This window comes from Antechinus flavipes, chromosome 2 (assembly GCF_016432865.1).
Source record: "Antechinus flavipes isolate AdamAnt ecotype Samford, QLD, Australia chromosome 2, AdamAnt_v2, whole genome shotgun sequence".
NCBI classification, from domain to species: domain Eukaryota; kingdom Metazoa; phylum Chordata; class Mammalia; order Dasyuromorphia; family Dasyuridae; genus Antechinus; species Antechinus flavipes.
In genome coordinates, this window is record NC_067399.1 from 527,016,498 (window position 1) to 527,038,106 (window position 21,609).

The 21,609-nt window shown below is 33.5% G+C and overlaps 1 protein-coding gene across 1 annotated transcript in view; it reads left to right on the forward strand.

Annotated features, from left to right (window-relative positions):
* The window catches only part of UNC13C (unc-13 homolog C), a 744,392-nt gene extending 723,555 nt beyond the window's left edge, over positions 1–20,837 (forward strand). Inside the window, exons 30-32 of the mRNA XM_051980682.1 lie at positions 11,507–11,599; positions 13,587–13,746; positions 16,271–20,837. Of these exons, the coding sequence (XP_051836642.1) occupies positions 11,507–11,599; positions 13,587–13,746; positions 16,271–16,556 (539 nt within the window). The 3' untranslated portion in view covers positions 16,557–20,837. The remainder of the gene's footprint in view (positions 1–11,506; positions 11,600–13,586; positions 13,747–16,270) is intronic.
* Positions 20,838–21,609: the final 772 nt, after the last annotated feature.

Sequence of the window (21,609 nt, forward strand, 5' to 3'; positions counted from 1 at the left end):
AATAAATTTTGCATTACTAAATGTATTCATTTTATTAAAATTGATATTCCTAATAGTTAAATTTTAAAATTAAGTGAATTTAACTTTTTAATTTTTATCCTTAAAGAAACAAGCAAAAACAAATTGATTATAAATTTCCTTTTACTTGTATATGGCCTTAGATTTATTTTTCTGTAAATCGGTGATCCTTGGTTAAAAGAAGTTTCTTTATCCCTGATATATATGGTGATAGTCTTGCCACAAGTTATTGTTTCATTAAAACTTACTTAAACAATGGTTTGGTTAACACAATCTGAGCTATTCTTAGTTATAGAAATGACAAGATCTAGGAGATTCAGGGGGATAAATAGGATCATTGGACCTAACACCAAACATACACACACACACACAGACACACACACACACACACACACACACACACACACACATACAGTCTCAGTTTCATGGAATTCATGTGATCTAGTGATCGTGAAAAAACACATCACTTAATTTCAGTGGAGTTATTCAAAAGAGTTCATCAATCTAATCAAAACTAAAATAGGACCACTAGGTCTTTTTCTAAGATAAGGAATATAGATGTCATATAAATATTTGGTTCCTCCAAGAAGAAAGTTAGGGGAGAAATAGAACCTAGTAAAAAGTTGGAAAGATATCGGGAATATATTCTGATCATTTTAGATGGCTTTGTCTATTAGGCTAAAGTGTAACTTAACCTAAGTCTGGGAAAGGGTAAATAGGGGATGCTGGCTTTTGAAATGTCTAATGGCTATACTCAGTTGCAGTATGGAGCAAGTCCAAGATTCTGGTTCCTACCAGACCCCATTCCTTGAAGTACATAAAAATGGGGATACAGAAATTCAAAAAAAGACCAAAGAGCCATTTCTCTGCTCAGCTGTTCATTTTGTCAAGAAACTCAGGGTCAGTATTAGGGAGGAACTTGTTAACATTTCTGAGAAAATTTCTGAGAACATCTCTCAAAAAATCAAATTTTAAAATTTCAATTGCCTAACTGAAAAACAGATGAACCAGGAACAAAGAGATCTGGGGCTTCTAACTCTTGGCCCCTATTTCTTCCTCTCTAAAATGACAATGTTGGACAAGGTAATTAATGTGGATTTTTTTCTATAAACTAATAGTCTATGATTCCCTAAGATTTAAGTTCTATATATCTCCATCTTAACTCAGCCCATTTGGGCAAGAGTTGATTCAAGTTTCCTCTATGACTTTAGATAAGCCTCTTGTCTTTCCTGAGATTTCATTTTCTTCCCAAGTAAAATGAAACAGTGGAAAAGGACATCTTTAAAGTCCCTTCTAGCTCTAACATATTGACGTTATGTTTTGAATGCTTTAGGGGTATTGGGTTCAAGCTCTCTTTCAGCCACTATCCAAATGCATCCCTATTTTTATTCCAGGAAGGTACCATTATACTCTCATTAGTAGTATAAAGAAAGATCTGACCTCAGTGCCTAATTATCAAAATAATCAGTTGAAATTGAAAGCTATCAGATGGCATACTATTTTTCTTCAGGTCAATCCCCTTAAGTATCCTACAGTGTCTCAATTTCTCCATCATAGGATAGTGATCATCTTCTTCTTCTCACTCTGCCCACAAATGAGAGAGAATTTAATATTGGTTGCCTGAGGTATGATTTATAGAGCTTTTTCTAGGTGCAAAAAGTTTTAGTTATGTCTCTGGATCAATCCATGTCTTAAGATCAAATAGCAACCTCTCATAGGATTCATATTTTTTTTCATTATCCCACATGTACATCAGCTACCAGTTTTCAAAGTCAATGGCTCATGTTTTATAACCTTCCCCCAAATGATGTATTATTGATGGGTCCTGAACTATTTTTCAAAAGTAAAAATGCATATGGTATTTTAAGTACTAAATATATATGTGTGTATATATATATATGCATATTTAAACCCAAATATTTAATTTAATCATTTTTTTTCTTCTGGGTGCCTCCTCAGTAAATACTTGATTGATGGATAAAACCTTAAAACATATTCCTCATTAATCAAATATAGATATTTAAGTTTCATTTAAAGCAGTTAGCAAGTGAACATTTTAAAGTGGTACCTATAGTTTTCCAAATTAATTTTTATATCTTCCAAATTAATTTTAATAAAATTGAAAATTGGGGTATTTTATTAATTGATTGAAGAATGTGTATGGTCACTAAAAGGTGAATTTTCATTTATACATGCATACACAGTGGTGATGAAGATTATGGGCAATGCTACATTTTTAATAAAATACAAATCTTAACATTTTATAGCCACAAAATTTTTATAATTCTTTTCAAAGTCCTCCCTCATACATTGTACCATCTGGTGTACCATCTGTTGCACTAGTACTTTGTGAAATAGGCAAGACTAGTATTATTCCTATTTTATAAATCATAAAAAAGGCACATGGAGGTACAAAGAAATGAATTCAATATCAAAATCACAAAAACTCAGCAGGGTGTCTAATCCAATCCGTACCAAACCTAGAACTCCCTTTACAAAATTACTAACAATAGACAAGCCATCCTCCCTGTGAAGCCTTTTTTGGGATAGAGAACATACCAGCCACATACTTCATACCTCCTAAGGAAGCGTATGGTATTTGAGCATATTTTTATTTACTGGAAAGGGTTCTTTCCCCTTAAATCTAAACATTCAATATCTACCTGTTACTTCTGGGTTTTGTGTGTGTGTGTGTGTGTGTGTGTGTGTGTGTGTGTGTGTGTGTGTGTTTCCCATGAAGGGCAAGTAATCTATCTTCATTAAACACCATCTTATTAGATTCAGTCCAAAATTCTAGCCCATCAAACTTCTATTAGCTTTCTCTCTCTCTTCTTGATACCATCTTCAAATTAGCTAAGTATACCTTCTATAGCTTGATCCAATTCTTTGATAAAAATGTTCAATAACATGAATTTCTAATCTCAAATAGCTATTAAAAATAAGTGTAAAATTTTCCAAAGTGACCTTTTAAACATTACTTTCTTGAAGCTTTCAGAAAAACACCTTCTGAAAAATTCATAATTATGTTGCTGCCTTGACTTCCAATTTTTAAAACTACTAGTTACTTTTCTTTTTTTCTTTTTTTTTTTTTTTTTTTACCAATTCATTGAAGTTAGCTGCACTAGGAAGAAAATTTCCCAATACTGAAAATAACAAATTATTTTATCAAATTAAAATAATAATTTTGCCTATCTTTTGATTATAAATTCATCATTTAAAATATAAATTAAATTGTTTTAATCAGTTCAATTTGAGCGATTTCATGTATTAAGTCAAGGAATGACCCTCATTGTTTCAAGTTATTTTAGACTTGGAATAGAAGATTTTTAAACTTTGGACTATTTAGATTTTTTTGGTCCTCAATAATTTCTCAAAGTTTAAAATTCTTAAATGAAAAAGAGCAAAGAATTATTGGTATAACTACAAAAGGAGCTAATAATATTATGATATAATAGACAGCATCTTGACTTTCATCTTGGAAGATTTGGATTCTAGTTCCATGTCTGTCTCAGATTCATTCTGTGGCCTTGTACAATTATTTAACCACTTTTGCTTCCTTCCTTGTTTGTAACATGGCAATGACTCAAATATTACCTGTCTCATAAGACTGTTGTTAAAATCAAATCGAATAATATGTATATATATAGAGAGAGAAACAGACAGACTCAGTAGTTCTGTGAATATACAACTGTTATAAATTTTTACTGTAATTGTTTCAGTAATTCGGTAGGATCCTGGTTTCACTGATGTGGAATCTCCTTCCACTAGTACATATTATGGCCCATACAGGCCTTTTCACTTTGAAAAATTTTAAATCAGGAATTTCAAGAAAAATCTCATCTACAATGCATTATTAGTGCTGGAAGCACTCTGGATCTTTTAATATTTCATGAATACTAATGCAGCATCCAGTCTGCCCAATTGCTTCACTCTCACTACATGATCAGTTCACCTTTTACATTGCCTCCAATGGTCTTTTGTCCTGCTCCTCATGCAGTAGGTCATCCATTGCAATATGTGCCATGTCTTTTTCCACTATGATTCTTTTGAGATTCTGCTATTTCATAATTTAAATCCACATAACATCAGCAGGAGAATTTTGAGATTGAAAAGATGTGTTTTGATGGCAGTGAGTAACAATTTCTCCAATACAATTCAGCCTGACTAGCCAACTGAAATATTTGCCCAAGATAAATGACTAATGTGCTAATGTCACAGGGCTCAAGACAGCCAGCATGTTGTCATCTGTGACTAGGAGGTTCTGGAGAACTTCATCTAGAGAGAATCTCTCCTCTAAATACAAGTTATTTAAGGCAATCCCCCACAATATGAAGCTCATATCTTCCTGTTTTATCCATGACTTTAGATTAGTTTTGAACAAAGATATTTCTTTGATACTTTTCATAGAATCTTGTGTGATTTTAGGGCTATGGACAAGAATTGTGATTACAGTGGTATAAGGAACTCCTGGGTGAGGAAATTCCCTTTACTACTGTACTTTATGTGGATGCAATAAATAGAGTGCCAGACATGGAGTCAGGAAGATTCATCTTTCTAATTTCAAATCTGGCTTGACACTTACTAGCTATATGACTTCTGTAAGGTTATTTAACCCTATTTGCCTCAGGTTCCTTAGATGTAAAATGAAACAAAGAAGAAATGGAAAGCCATTTCAGTATCTTTGCCAAGAAAATTCCAAATTGACTAAGTCAGACACAACTAAAAAACAGTTGAACAATTGTTCTCAGAGAATTACCTAGAGCACTGAAAATATGCACTCTTCAGGCTAAGAGATTCTCTGGGTCGTACAACCACTATGTGTCATAGATAAAGTTGAATCCAGGTCTATCTGGCTTTGAGATCATCCTATCTACTATATTTCACTGCTTCTTATGTGCAAAACAGGCAATATTTTGCAGGAGAATCTTTTAGGGGGTGCCTTTTCTCCACACATAATCAAGTACTTTAGAATCTTATGTGCTTTTCATGGTCAAATGTCTGACTGTGAGGATGTGATCTATTATAGAAAATCATTTGCAAAAACCTTCCCATTTCCTACACACTCAGGATAACTCTCACTTGTCTTTTGAAAGATATAATTCATTAATTCCTTCTTCCTCCAGAGTATCTGCTTCAATGTGGTTGTTAGAATAGTATTTTTTATTTGTCTTTATTTTTGGCATCTTTGGCATTAAATGAGCACTATAACCATATGTTATTAACTTTAAAAATTTTTTGGCTTCTCTTAGAAACATTTCCCTCATTGTCAACAACAAAGCTGTACACTAGACATTTGGGGAAGGGTTTTAGTTCATCAGAGTTTTTATAGCTATTACAGAAAAATATTCTGCTGTGTTTGCTCTTCCTCATGTGTTGATTGTTCCTCTTGGAAGGAATTTTTACATCTTCTCTTGTCATGCAAGCACCTATTATTGGATCACTGTGGACATGGTGGCTCTATCTATCATTCAGGGTACCAATTTGCTTGTCAACTTTTACACGTTGTCCAATTACTTCCTCTTTCAGTGTATTCAGCAATTTGGTCATGATCTGTGCTCTGTAGGGTGGACATGTGTCCTGCTCATAATTGATATATGTCACTAAGCTGATGTTTATAACTATATGGAAAGAATTTGCCACATAAACAAGCAGAGTTTGGGTTTTTAACCAATTCTTTTCTGCAGTCTGCTAATTGTTATAAACTCAAATGTACTGTTTCTTGGTTAATGAACAATCCTGGAATGGCAGAAAAAGATAATGATTTTGACATTGTTTATACTGTTGGTTCCTAAATATACGTACTAATACTCAAGTCTATTGATTGTCCTAGAAGTGCAATTCCTGATCTAGTCCATTGAACATTCTGCACCTATTTGTTTTTGATTGTATGAATGGTCAATGGCTCACTATCTTTAGTATTATGTTGCTTCTAGCATATATCCCTTCTATGTAAACTTCCTTCTTTTCTTTGTTACCTTTACTCCTCTTCAACCACTTCCAAGAACGTGACATTGGATTATGTTGTTGTTCAGATACTTTTCAGTTATTTCTGACTATGACCCCAGTTGAGGTTTTCTTGGCAAAAATACTGGAGTGCTTTGCCATTTCCTTCTCTAATTCATTTCACAGAAGAGAAAACTGAGGCAAACAGGATTAAGTGATTCGCCCAGGATCACACAGACAGTAAGTGTCTGAGGCCAGATTTAAATTCAGAAAAAGTAAGACAATTCCAATAGACTTGGTATGGAAAGAGCCATCCACATCCAGAAGAAAACTATGGAGACTGAATGTAGCTCAAAGCATAGCCTTTTCACCTTTTTGTTGTTGTTTGCTTGGTGTTTTTTTTTTCTTTCTCTTATTTTTCCCCTTTTTATCTGCTTTTTTTTTTTTTTTTGCATACCATGATGAATATTGAAATATGTTTAGAAGAATTGCACATATTTAATTTATATCATAATACTTGCTTTCTAGAGAAGAGGGAGGGGAGAAAAGAGGGATAAAAATTTGAAACACAATGTTTTTCAAAGGTAAATGATGAATGCTATTTTTACATATATTTGGAAAAAGAAAACACTGTTTAAATTGTTTTTAAGTAAACTCAGAAAGAGGAGTCTTCCTGATTCTGGGCCTAGTCAGTTGTACCACATGGCTGACTCCCTTGTTTCTATAGAAAATCTATTAAAATATCATCAATTTCTTTTCTTGCTGTTATTTTACTTGTTGATCACCACGTCTAATACCTTCCAATTCTTTTCTCAGAATATTCATAACATAGAGGTGTAAGGCTTCTATTTCATCTACAAGTTTTTGATGACCATTCCTTATATTTGATCTGTTTTCCAATATATTTCTCACTATTCTCATGTACTCCCACCTTTCCTTTGAAGTCTTTATATTTCAAAGTATATATTAAATTAATTTGGAGGATCTTGTTGAGTTCTTTGTAGAGCCAAATATGGTTTACATTCTGAGAAAAGAAGGTAAAAAGTACTCTGGATGCATAATGAAGGGGAAAAAAAATCAGAAAAATACTTTACTTATAACAATAATATTGTAAAGACAAACAATTTTGAAAGACTTCTGAATACAATGACCAGTTATGATTCCCAAGGACTAATAATGAATTATGCATGTTACCCTATCTCTTGAGATAACAAAAGGATTCAAGGTAATGTACTCAAGATTAAAAAAAAAAAGACATACTTTTTTTAATATTGCTAATGTTGGACTTTTTTTTTTTGCTTAGGTTTGCATATTTGTTACAAAAAGGATTTTTTTTTTACCCCAATGAAGGTTGGATGAAAGGGAGAAAGAATTAATACTTTTTTTTTTGTTTTGTTTTGTTTAAAAGCAGAAAGAAAGTAGCCTGAGCTATATAGCAAAATAGCATAAAAGTAGCATCTCTAGGGTAACTACTTTATGCCTGATTTCATCCTCATTCCTGGGAAGAAATTAATCAGTGCCCATTTAAGAAAGATGCCTTTATCAGAGGCATCACTAACAATCCTTGAGATAACTGTTAAGTCCAGCACTCTTCCAGAATTAATAATTTTAGTATTTACTATATCAAAGTGTTAAAATAATATACTATAGAAGAAAAGTATGAACGATGATTCAGTATTCCCCGGGGTACTTCATGAGGCTTTGGAAATATTTATCAAGTATAAACTAAGATATAATTTTCTTTGCCAAAGGACAGTACAAAGTCAAATGGCAAGCAGAAGAAAACTACAGCATGTTAGCAATGAAGATTTGTCCTTGGAAAAGAGTAGAAAAGTCATCAAGGATATGTATAATGGAAAACGATGTGTACAGAGTTGTGTGTGTGTGGTGACCAGAAAGGCTGTTTTGATTGGCATAGGGGTACCCGATGGACTTATAGATATCTAATCCTGTTTGTGGCCACTTTACATTACAAAACACCAGAGATCGTGCCCTGGTGAACTTCATCCACCCAGTTTTGGCAGTCCTGCCCAAGCACTAAGCTATCTTGATTTTTGAGTAGATCTAGTTAAAGTTTGTGTGCTAGCTCATGGTTCCCAGAAAAGGGGATGGAAAAAGGCTGAAGAAGGAGATGAAGCAAAAGTAGCAAAACCCACAACAAGAAGATAATTAGCTGAACAACTAGATAGGAGATAAAGCGTGATCTGATGTAGAGCCAGGTATTCAGTACTTTATGTACAATTGGCTTTACTGGAACAGTACAGGATAGCCCAACTACAGGCACAAAACTAAATGAAATAAGTTTCCTGGGGTATTCATTCAATAAATATTAAGCACTCTCAGTGTCAGACTGATTATACAAAAAGAAACAAAAAACAAATCCCTGGCGTCAAAGAACTAATAATCCAATGCATAAAGTCTGTGGTCTGGATGAGAATAAGGCAGTGCAGATGATTAGAAGGAGCCATTCCTGTGGAAATGCAGAAATTACAAAATCTTATTAACAAGGGGCAAGAAAATCTTCTATAAAGGAGACTAGTCTCCCATCTCTTCAGTCTGTATAAGATGTGTTTGTATCATTGTACCAAAAGAAAGAATTCCCATTCTATCTAGATAAAACAATTTCTAATAAGGATTTTTAAAATTCTAGACAAAGAACTCATCTATACTTCAAGCCTTTGCTGCCATTTGGTAAGATAGCACTATATAGTTTTGATATGTTAAATGGCAGAACAGAATGAATGGGAGCCAAATATTGTATCTACTGACATAAGCCCAGGTTTAAAACATTTATTTTCTTAAAAAGAAAGAACAAAGCATAGTTTTTTTCTCTTTTATAATTCCATCTCAGATTTTTTATTTTGTTTTCTTTAATCCTCAGAAGAAACTAAAGATTTTTCTCATTCCTTTATTCACCCTTTTACTTTCATTGACAGATTAGTTCTTCTTGCATTTTTGTTTCAGTTGGAAAATACTATAATCCATTTTGATTTTTATTCCATGATAGAAAATTCATTGTCATTACAGGGAACAAATGCCATAAATCTGAAGGCCAGGATGTCATAAACCAAGGGGAAAAAACTCTCAAAGGATTTTATAGACACTTTAACTCCCCTTTTTAGGAATACTTGCTCTGCAATCATAAAACTCAGATCACTGAGAATATAGACTTTTTTTTAAAGAATTTTTTACAGTTTTGATAAATACTGTCTAACATTTTCATCACTCCCCACCTCACATTATCCTAAATCAAGAAGCATTGCCTAAAGGGATAGGACCAGATAAGAGATTTTGTAAAGAAGCAGGTACTAAAATTATGTAACCTAAGAGTCCAAACTTTCCAAGGCACCATGACTATAAAAATCGCTTTAATAATTTAGTTTTTTTATTTAAATGTTTATTATTTGAATCATCTTGTCTGAATTTTAATTCACAATACTGAATGCTCTTATAACTGCTATAGTAAACTAGTCTGACTTGCTCTGTCTGGTGGTAGAGATTTGATATTAGAATGAAATTTCTAACAATTAAGAGAATTTTGGTCACAGAATGAAAGAGATACTCAGCAAAAAATACAACACTAATTTATGTAGCTACAACCTTCTTTATCTAAATACATAAGCATATAATCAGCAGGATATAAGGACCCTCAGAGCAAGGGACATCCACCAATTCTGAAGGGCGCTGCTCTCTATGGGACTCTTTTATGGCCTGGAGGGACTAGGAAGCCATGACAGCTTGGTCAATTAAATCTTAAGCATAGTTTCAATATCTTTTTTAGGAAAAAAAAAAAACCTAACATGAGTTTTGAAGTATAGGACTTCAGGAAACCTAGCCCAATCTACATGGTGGAATAAATTTAAATATTCCTCCTGCCATCCATGTCTTTCAAACAAATATATCAGTAATGGAGCAACTAGTATGGAATTTGGATTCCATATGGAATATGTAATTATAAGGGCCAATCTCAAGAAGAATAAGAATAAAATTAAAAATGTTGTCCCTTTTGTAGAAAACCCTTATTTTCTGTGGGAGAACTGTTCAGCTTTATTTTACATAAAGAGCAACTTATTCTCAAGGGCTACTTCTGACTCAGCTGAGCAGTGAATTTCCACATCTTGGCATGGTAGAAGAAAAAAACATGTATTTTGCAGTCTAGTAAATGCTTCTACTCTAGGGGTTTGCTGTCAAGTATTCAGCCAGTGTTGAAAACATAATTATGGATTATTCCTATCTGACCCTATAGATCATTATGAAGACATACATCCTGAGTATATTAGAGATGAAAAATGGAGAAAAACCATTTGAACAAAAAAAAAAGAGAGAGAGAGAGAGAGAGAGAGAGAAGGAGGAGAAATAAGGAAAATCATGTTTGTTAACAAGATGCTAGATCTGTCTCCTTAGTTTTCAATTGTTTATAAAAATAACATAAATGACATTTCTCGTTAAGTAAGGGAGCCAAGCACATACTGATATATCTTCCTAATATGTAGCTTGCATTTTTAAACTCCCTCATATTCAAATACAAAATAAGTAGATTCCCTTCATTTCAATGATGGCCAGAAAAGCAGCAAAGGTTCTAACCCAAAACATCTTCTGATTAACAAAATTTGACCAGAAAATATGATGAAAACATTCCATTGTACAGATATCCCATCTTTGAATGCACTGTGGAAGAGAAAATTAGAAAGTACTTTCATATCAGGAAGTTATCAAAAGTTAACCTTTAAGTCACCAGGACAAAATTTTTAGAGGAAATATTTCCAAATATGTTTAGACCTTAGAAATGAGTTCAGTAAGGTGGGGGAGGGGAGAAGGAGATATTCTAAGCATCCATACAACTAAGTAGAAAATCTAGAGGAAGTTTCTTTATGAAGAAGTTTTAATTAATTTTGACAGAGGATAGTGGTAGTCCTAACCCAGAGCCTGAAGAGAGGCAGATTAAAGATCTTTTATTACAAGTTAATATGAAAAAAGGTTTTGAATCTAGAATAGTTGGAATCGTAGATGTGAAAAGTATGAGGAAAAGCTCCTGTTAGGCCTTATGAAGGCAGATGGAAATGTACCTGAACAAAAGTTAAGAAAAAACTGCCTGTGCCCAATAATATTAAAATAGTCAGATTCTCTCTAATGTACTTTTCAAGTTAAGTTTCAAGAACAGTAATATTAGTCCCAAACTAGGAATCAAGATATCTGGATTATAGTCTTGGCTCTGCTACTAATCATTTGCCTGACCTTGAACAGTGAACTTCAAGTAGTTGGACTACTTGTGATGGAATCTTATTGTGCTGCAAGAAATGACAAGAAGGATAATTTCAGGAAAAAATTGGAAAGATTTGATAGAAACTAATGCAAAGTATAGTGAGCAGAACCAGAAGAATATTTTATACAGTAATAGGAATATATAATGATGAAGAATTGTGAATGACTTGACTATTCCCAGCAATACAGTGATCCAAGACAATCCCAAATGTCCCATGATGAACTGGTGTCATCTGAATACAGATTGAAGCATACTATTATTTTATTTTTATGTTATTTTCAGATCGTTCCCGGAATGATTCAGTGGGACAGATATCAGTTCATGTGGACATTTCCACCATTCCAGGAACTGGGGAGCATAAAGTGATTGTAAAAGGTAAATCTGAAGTCTGAACAACCCAAATTGCTGGTTCTTATTAGACCATTAGTTAGCAACTGATAAATAAAAAGTGGAATTTTCTTTTCTTTGAATATCTGTTCAAAACATAATGCCTTTGAAACTTTCTAGATACCTTTAGCAGTTTGTTTGATAGTTAAACCTTTGAGTAAAATTTGGAAAATTCAATACTTACAAAAAAATCTCAATGTTTTATCCTTTTCTTTTTTGAGATTTTCTGATGACTTTTGTTTTTACATCACAACACTTTTCTGATTTTCCCTCCTCCACATAGTGTTTTCCACATTCTCTCCAAAATAGCTATTAACCAATAGTTATTAATCAACTCATCAATATAACATACCAACATATGCAATATTTTCCCTCTATAGTTTCTCAACTTCTTTTTTCTTTTAAGAGGAGGGAAATGTTTTTCACCCTCTTTTCCCTCAGATTGAGTCTATGAGTTTATTTCAGTCATCAAATATTTATGGACCATTCCTTAGATCCTACTACTATGCTAGATGTTGTGAATTTTTAAGAATGATGATAGTAATAATTTTTTCATTTATGCACAGGGGAAAAAATTGTCAGAAGAGATATGGAAGAAAATATAATAATTTAATTTGTTAAACTTACTATAACAAAGTATAAATGATTTTGTGTTTGTAGTTTATTATTCCTTCATTTTGTTCATTTAAATATTTCATTGAAAGTTTCTAAGTCTATAATTTAAAAACTAAAACTGAAAAAGTATTGGTGTCAGTAGTCTTGCCTACTGGTCTCTATGATTCCCAACATTTGGTTTCTTTAAAAAAAATTACTGAATTACTTATTGATTTTGTCACTGAGTGAGAGAATGTAATCTGAATATTCACTCATGTTCATTTGGGCTCCAAAATTATTTGATAGATGAATATTAAAGGACCATTTCATATTACTTAATGGGACAGTAATTTGTTTTGTAATAGTATTGTTTCTGCTTTTTTTTTCCTTGATGAGAAAAGGGGAATGTGGAGGAACTCTGGATTTCATTGATTTAGGGAACTCCTAAAGAGGAAACTCACACTATCAATGTAGGTCTATAGTCTTGCTGAAGTACTAAGAAGCTAAATATTGCCTCTGTGGGAGAGGTGGGGCTTAAAGCTATGTCTTCCTTAATCTGAGACCAGCCCTCTATCCTGTCTGCTTTTCAGTAGTGACCTCTTGCTTTCACTTATTTTTCAATCATATCTGACTTTTTGTAAATCCATTTGTAGTTTTCTTGGCAAAAATACTGAAGTGATTTGCCATTTCCTTCTCCAATTCATTTATACTTAAAGATACTGAGGCAAATAGGGCTGAATAACTTGCACAAGGTCACAGAGCCAGCAAGTATCTGAGGCTGGATCGGAGCTCAGGAAAACGAGTCTTCTGACTCCCAGGCCCATTACTCTATCCACTGTACCACCTAGCTGCCTTCAGTAGTGATTTACATATTTATATTATAAATATAGGTATCAGCTAACTTATAGCTGATACTTATAGATTATAAGCTCCTTGAGGACAAGAACTGTTTTGTTTCTGTCTTTATGCTGCATCCAAGCAAAAGGTATATACTATAAATTTTTATTGACTCTAATTGAAATGAATCAAGATAGTAATATTCCCAACTAAAAGTCTTTAAAGAAAAGATTTGTTGACTTTAATTAAAGATAAATACTGATTCTAACTTAATTTATATATCACAATAAGGAGTCAAAAAACTACAGAAATTATCCTTCTTAACATTTTAACTACAGCCAAAGTCTCTTATAGTTACACTGAAGTTGGATCCTCCATAGCTATATTACCCTACTGGAAGATAGCCAGTTTTCCTTCTGATATATTTCCTTACCTGCATGAGTGAACCAACCACTTAGAATTGAATTGCTTGTTAATGACAAGGGGAAATTTTATCTTTCCTGCACATTTTCATATGAATGCTTTTTATTCTTTTCTGTTTTAGTCATTGCCATTAATGACTTACACTGGCAAACCACAGCAATGTTTCGCCCCTTTGTGGAGGTTTTTATACTGGGACCCAACCTTGGTGACAAGAAAAGGAAACAAGGTACCAAGACCAAAAGCAACACCTGGTCACCCAAGTACAATGAAACTTTCCAGTTGTAAGTATTAGTTCAAACTCATTTATTTAATTGTCTATCAATCATTGTTCAACTAAGTATGCCAAACAATTAGAGATAAAAATGATACTAGTTAATAAAACAAAGCTGAGAACCCATAATTTACCTGTTCTTTGTTTCATATTCTCATGCCCTTATTCCTTTTTAGATGACAGTGGATATCATAATAACAATTATTATGGCTATTACGGTTTAATTTATATAGTCACATAATAATGATTTTGTACTGATAATATATGTGGAAGACTTTTGCAATTAGAAAATGTTACATACACATTTATATATATATCATTATCTCATTTGACTTTTCAGAGACTTCTGTGAGATAAACAATGCAAGTAGCCTTCTCCCCATTTTGTAAATTAAGAAAATTAGTTTCATAGAATTTAAGTAATTTTACCTAAGCTCACACAGCTAGTAAATGATGGAGTTGGTACATAAACACATCTTCTGAACTTTTTTCTCCTATTGCATATCATTTCAATGGGTTTCTCAAGGACAGTAAATCCCGCAGACTGACATACTTCCCAGAAAAAGATCTTAATCCAGTTAAAGTGTGTATGTGTGTGTGCATGCATATATGTAGAAGCTCCTATAAAGTGAAACTATCATATCAAGAAAAATTCTTTTGGAGATGACATAGCCTTTGATTTCATTCTTCTTTATTCCAATAGAACAGGATAATTCAAAGTTCTAACAATTTTCAATCTCCATTTTGCTTTATGTCTCTTGTCAAGTAACTATTTCCTTTACTGTTACTTAGACTACCTCAAAAAATGCACCCTCACTTTAGTTAAGTTTCCTCCAGGAAGAAAAGTTAGACTCTGCAAAATGTTTGGTCAGAAAAAATCAGGAGTGAAAAGCAAAGTGGAAATTTTTACTGCTGAGGCATATATATAGTGTATTCATTAAGAGGCCAGAATATCTGAAGATGAATCAAAAGAAGGATGGGGGAAGGAATGTTCCTAGAATATCACTAGTCAGCCTTATTCATTGTGTGCTGTTCTGCACTGCCAAGTTGTCTCAAGTTATTAGGAGAAGACATCATCAGCTACATAGTTGGCAGGTCTAACTGTTGCCATAGGAAAAAATTGGCATAAGCTCTCTTGTGGTGAAGAAAATTTATATTCAATTTAGATGCTTAAAAGTAGTCTTTGATGTCCCCCCTGAGAAAACCAACAGAGATATGATTCTTTAGATAAGGCTTGGGCAGGGGGAGAAGAGGAAAGGGAGAAGATGAGAAACTGTGATATATGGTAGCAGAGTTGGACAGCAATCCCATGTGTCTCCAGGCATTGACCACCATATATCCAGTTCTGATCTTTGCATCATTGCAGAGAACCTGCTCCAAACCTAAAGAGACAGACAAGTTGGGGTTGACAAAAATGAAGAGCACCCAAGAAGCAGTGGGAGAATGGACTTGGTAGGCAAGAGGATTTTTATCAAAGCTTTTGAATGCTAGAATGAGGAGTCTATTGGGACAATATTGTAGATTTTTGCAGCTGTGTAGCACAGCTGATAGAGTGCCAGTCCTGGAATCAAGAAAATGGGTTCAAATCCAGTCTTAGATGCTTATTATCTATGTGATCCTGCACAAGTCATTTAACCCCGTTTGCCTCAGTTTTCTCCTTTTCAAAATAAACTGGAGAAAAAAATGGCAAATCAGTATCTTTGCCTAGAAAACCTTACATAGAATCATAAAGAGTCAGATGTGACTAAAATAACTGAACAAAACAAAAAATGGTGGGTTCATGAACAAGGCATGTGATAGAAACTAGAATGTCAGAGATTTGGTGTCTGATGAGGATTTAGAGACCATCAAATAAAATCCCATCATTTGAGTCACACAGTATATCATATTTTAGGAAGCAATCTTGATAAAATAAAAAATAGTATAGAATGACATTGAATATAAAGGATTTTAAGCAGGAAGGGCCCTTGGTAATAAATTAGTCAAATCCTCTCAAGTTATAGGTGGCAAAACCACACTAGAATAGTTAGGAAATTGGTCTAATGTCACACAGATAGTAAGTAGCTAAGTCAATATTTGAACCTAGATCTTTTGAAAACAAATTCAGTGCCCTTTCTACTAAACCACAGTTAGAACTAACCAAAATAAACACATTGAAAAATGTTTAAGATTTTAGTCTAAAAAAAGTTATATGTAGAATGAGGAAATTAATAAGAAAGCAATATTTACTTGAATGTCTCCAGATATCTGTTGTAAACTATATTTTGTCTAGAAAATCAATAGCCTTCATAGCATAGATTGATAGATAGCCAGGTAAATAGACAGCTACATTTAAAAAGCTCAGAGATTTTTAGAGATGAGAATATAAGGATTTTGAATCCAATGCTCTCCAATTACTCAAGTACAAAGAATGTATCTGAACAATGTATAAAATCTTCAAGATTTCAGGAGTAGTTAGGAGATCACAAGGTTGTAAAGAATAAATAAATTCTTGCTCAAATTCTTAATCAAAATTCCTATTTTTAATTCCCACAGCATCCTGAGTAATGAAAATCGCCCGGGGGCCTATGAGCTTCACCTTTCTGTTAAAGATTATTGCTTTGCACGGGAAGATCGAGTTATAGGAATGACAGTGATTCAACTCCAGAATATAGTGGAGAAAGGGAGCTCTGGGGCATGGTATCCGCTATTGAAAAACATCTTTATGGATGACACTGGCTTGACAATTCTTAGAATACTTTCTCAAAGGACCAATGATGATGTGGCTAAAGAATTTGTGAGACTGAAATCTGACACAAGATCCACAGAAGAGATTGCCTGAAACCAATATTGCAAGGTAGCATCTTCAAGAACCTAGATAAACTATTGTTGTTTGACTAGTGCATGTGTGTGCAAATCAATGGGAATGCATAATCAACTATGTTTCAGTGTTTATCAGTACTCTGATGTGTGGAAGATCTGTATGACTTTGGATGCCTGTTGGGGTTTGGAAAGTTAGTTCCATGAAGTGCCAAAATGAAGATTAAAGATGCATTATCAAGAGTATCTTTTCAGATGTCGATTTCATTTCATGACCAAACTTCCATCTCCTCAACTCACTCATAAATTATTTGTACTTTAAATTTGTTCATTGCTGTTATATGTCTTTGAGCAAGTTAAAAGCTTATCTGTGCATTAGAAAGTATTCCACAGTCATATTCTTTTTATGTTACTTCACCATCATTTTAGATGTCTGACCAATAACTTTTTCTACCATAGCTAGAAATGCAGTTACTTCTAGAAAGTGTTTGTAATTTTATAATTACTGATGTAATGTGATGATTTTTGCATACAAATGAAAATAGAAATGGTGGGAAATATTTTATGCTTACTACTTTCCAACCTTTCTGAACTATCACTGTGAAGAAATGCTATTAAAGCGATCTTATACAAAGCAATGTTCACTAGTTTGTTTAAAAAAAGTTTGATATATTGAAAAAACACATTTGTTCTTCAAAACTGCCAAGGTCATGTCACATTTGTACAAGAAGGTAAGTTAATGTATTTGTTTTGTGGCATAATGCTTTTACCAAAATTCTTTTTTTTTTCAAAAAATGACATAGTTAAGATAAATGATTTAGAAGTAGGAAGGCAAATTTGTTTCGAAAAGTCATCTATTATGTGTAATGATACTGTTAGTGTTTTCCTTCTGACAGTTAAAAATCACTTTACATACTTGGCTGTATAATCAGTTAAGTTCTTTATTTTTTTCTTTAAAAAAATTAAGCAGTTTGTACTGAACGCAACATGACTATGTATTGCATTGAAGCAAAAAAAAATGTCTTCTTATATTTAGTCAAAAAATTTAAAATAAAGTCTAACAAAGCTGCTTTAAGTTTTGTAATTTATGTTACTTATATACCTATAAAGTACCAGGGATAATATTGAACATGAAAGAGAGAGAAAAAATAGAAGTGCTTGGAAAATGTTTTCTATTCAAAAGCCAATTTGATCATTTTATTGACTAAATGATATTTAATCCATAATGTCTTTCCAGGTTTTTTTTTAATATAAACTATCTTAACATTTTCATTTTCTATATTCCTATGGTCCCACTTTTCCAGTCGAATGTCTACCCTCCATTCGATATTTTCCAAATTCAGTGATATTTTCCAAAATTCAGTGAATGAACGAATCACTTGTTGTAGGATATCTACATAATAGATTCAATACTATTAGTCCTCCAAATCTGTCTCAGACTGGTTTTGTTGAATGATTAGATCAGATGTTATAGGGATGATAGTTTTCACAATTTTTCTGTTGCTCTATATAGTTAAGATATTATAACTTAGAAAATAATGGGAAGAGACCCTCTGTGGCACAGTATTCTCTTCGGAAAACAATGTCTTTATGCGTAAAATTGGCTTAACAAGCCTTAGATTGTTTTCTTAAAGCATCTTCAAAGTTGCATCTTGTCAAGCAATTGCCAGATCAGTGATTGCTTACAATGCATGGCATAGCAATATTTTAGTACCTGCATTAATAAATACTTATATATGGAAAACTTACAGCCTTTTATAGGACTTTCTGCCTCCCTCTTTCACTGATAAAACATCATTTCCTTGTTTAGAAATGAAAAACTCAGGTTCTTTTGACTCTAAATACCAATGAAATGCATTTGTGAAGTTCAAAAAACAGTTATGACTTGAGGACATTTTTCTACAGAATTGTAGTTACAGAAATTACTACAGACAATAAGCAACATCATTTTTAAACAGCTGCATCACTCAAAATATTTGCATCTACACTTCACTGAATGTCCCCACTAAGGAAATCTGATATACAAAAAAGAGAAAACTTGCTAAATAAATTATGGGATAAATTCATCATAGTTAAGGACTTGCTCTGTGATTTCCTATAGCAAGATCCTTTGGTACATTTAAGAGGCAATATAGTATTGTGGATAGAGTATCAGATTTGGAGTTAGACAAATAATTCTGGTCTTTATTAGCTGTTTGAAGACATTAGTTAAGATGCCTCGATTCTCTGAGCCTCAATTCTTTATTTCTAAGATGTAAGACTTGTACTGACTACCTCACAGGAAAATGCTTTGTACATCATAAAAGAGTTACAGAAATGTGAGTTGTTTAAAACATACTTCCTTTTCTAAAGTTTTGATGCACACTTCTTAGACATACATCCATAAATATGAATATATTTATGTGCCATGAAAGGAAAGCAAATCAGGCTTAATTCTGTTTTCTTTTTCTTGTTTGGAGGGGGGGGGGTGTTAGAGGGCAGACTTGTATCAGTTCTGTAGCTTAGATTTTTAAAGGTTTATACAGGAGCATTGCAGGCTTATTGACTTGGCTTGAGTCACACAGTCAAGTCTCACTGATCCCACAGCCTGCTCTCCAGGCACTATAGCAAGCTTAATTGTTATTTGTGATACCAAAACTAGGATGAAGAACTCAAGACTTTTCTGTCACTTTGAAAACATGGTTTTATATGATCGTTACTCCATCTCTTGTTATTGTCATTATTAGGAAACAGCAAGGAAGGGGTAGTAGACAGAAGAGTAAATTGACAGCAGGTGGGGACTCAAATTTGAATTCTATCTCTCACATTAGAGACTATAACTGCAACTATAGACAAGTCATTTCATCTTTTCTGAACCTGTTTCTCATCTGTACAAAGCCTAGAGTATGTGGAATAAAGTCAGGAAGAGGAAGATGAAAAGGAAAGGAATATTAAATTATATAGTGCCTCCTATGCATGGAGCACTGTGCTAAGTGCTTTATAAATATTATTTCATTTGCTCCTCAGAATAACCCAGCAAGATAGGAGCTGTTCTTATCGCCATGTTACAGTTGAGGAAAAACCACAGTTACAATCTTGTCTTAGACACTTATTATTATAATCTTGTCTTAGACACATTACTTATATGACCCTGAATTGTATTCATTGCTTTCAAACTAAGGCTTTTTCATCTATCTGTAATTGTTTTTTCAGGATTTATATAACATTCTATGACCCAATTTGGAGTTTTTCCTGGCAATGATATTAGAATGGTTTATCATTTCCTTCTCCAACTCATTTTATACATGAGGAACTGAGGCAAACAGGGTTAAGTGACTTGCCCAGATCTATACAGCTAGGAAGTGTCTGAGGCCAGATTTGAACTCATGAAAATAAGTTTTCCTGACCCCAAGCCCAGTGATCTACCCTCTGTGCCAACTAGCTGCCTCTTCATCTACAGCATATGGCTACCCACCTCCCAAGGTTATTGTGAGGATCAAATAAAATGACATTTGCAAAGTACTTTGTAAACCATAAAGCACTGTAGAAATGCTAGCTATTTTAATTATTATTTCATAGCATTGTATAAACAGCAATGGTAAATCTTAAAACATTATAAAAATTCAACAAACATTTGTCAAGTGCCTCTAAGTACAAATCACTGCAGTTTGGTGTTAGAGGCAATGGGGCAGAGAAGAAGGATGCTGGGTCTGGAGTCTGAGGGCCTAGATGCAAATCGGGACTGCTTTTGCTTCTTTATTCAAATCATTAACTTTTATACAGTCTCTCCCCACTCTAATTCATCCTTCACTCATTTGTCAAATCAACGGTCAGGTCTAACCTCTATTGAACACTCTCCAATGGCTCCCTATCACCTCAGGTCAAATATAGAATCCTGTTTAGTGTTGAAAGCCTTTCAGAATGTGGTCCCACCTTCCTTTCCTTTCCAGTTTTCTTTTACTTTATTCCTTGTAGTTTGCGGTACCTTGTAGGGTATCCCCTGCCTCCATCCTGTTTGTCAGATGATGTATTTCCTGAATGCCTGGAATTCCCTCCTTCCTCACCTCTGGCTCCTCTCTTCCTTCCAAGATCAGCTAAATCCTTTCTTCTGCAAGATGCCTTTCCCTTGCCTCTTGGAGCTAGTACCTTCCCTCCACTGTTTATCTCCCATTTTTCTTGTATATTGCATGTGTGTATACAGTTGTTTGCATGCTGTCTTCCCTATTAGACTGTGAACTCCTTAGGAGCAGAGACGTCTTTTGCCTTTCTTTGTATCTGCAGTGCCTCGTTCACAGTAGACACTTAATAAATGCTTATTGATTGACGGACTCTGTTACTTTATCATTATTTATCATATAGCTAGAACTCGATAGAATCTTATTCATCAAGTCTTATGTAAAATAAGGAAGCTACACTTTAAAGCTCTAAAATCTATGAGAAACGGAGAGGGAGAATCAAAGTCTCTGCTCTCCAGAAGCTGGTACTCTGCTGGGAGACAATGTTTATACAGATGGAAAAATGCAAAATAATTTAAGGAGAGAGACAAAACTAAAAACTGAGGGTGGGGGTGGGGGGAGAATCAGAAAAGGCTTCTTGTAGAAAATGGTCCCTCATTTGGGCTTTGAAGGAAATCAGGGATTCTAAAAGGTAGAGTTGAGAAGGAAATGTGTAATATGAGCTATTACTAACATGTTTGCAACATAAAGTGCTACATTAATGCCAGTTCTCATTTCATTTGATCCTAACAACAACCCCATTAGGATTATATAATGCAATATATTATTATATTACATTATAACTTAAAATGTATTATATACAATAATATAAATATAATAATACAAGAATAATAATAATAAATAAATAATAATACAAGAATTCAATAATACAATTACAATAATACAATCCCTATTGTATAGATGAAAAGACTGAAGTTAAAAGGGCTTAAATGATTTGTTCAATTTTACATAACTGGTAATTGGCAGTCAGAATTCAAACCCAGTATTCTTTCTACTTTACCAGGTTGGTACTGGCTCCCTAATGGCTAATTTTTTGCCCTGTTGGGTTCAATTTAACTAGATCCATTCTTTATCGGTTTT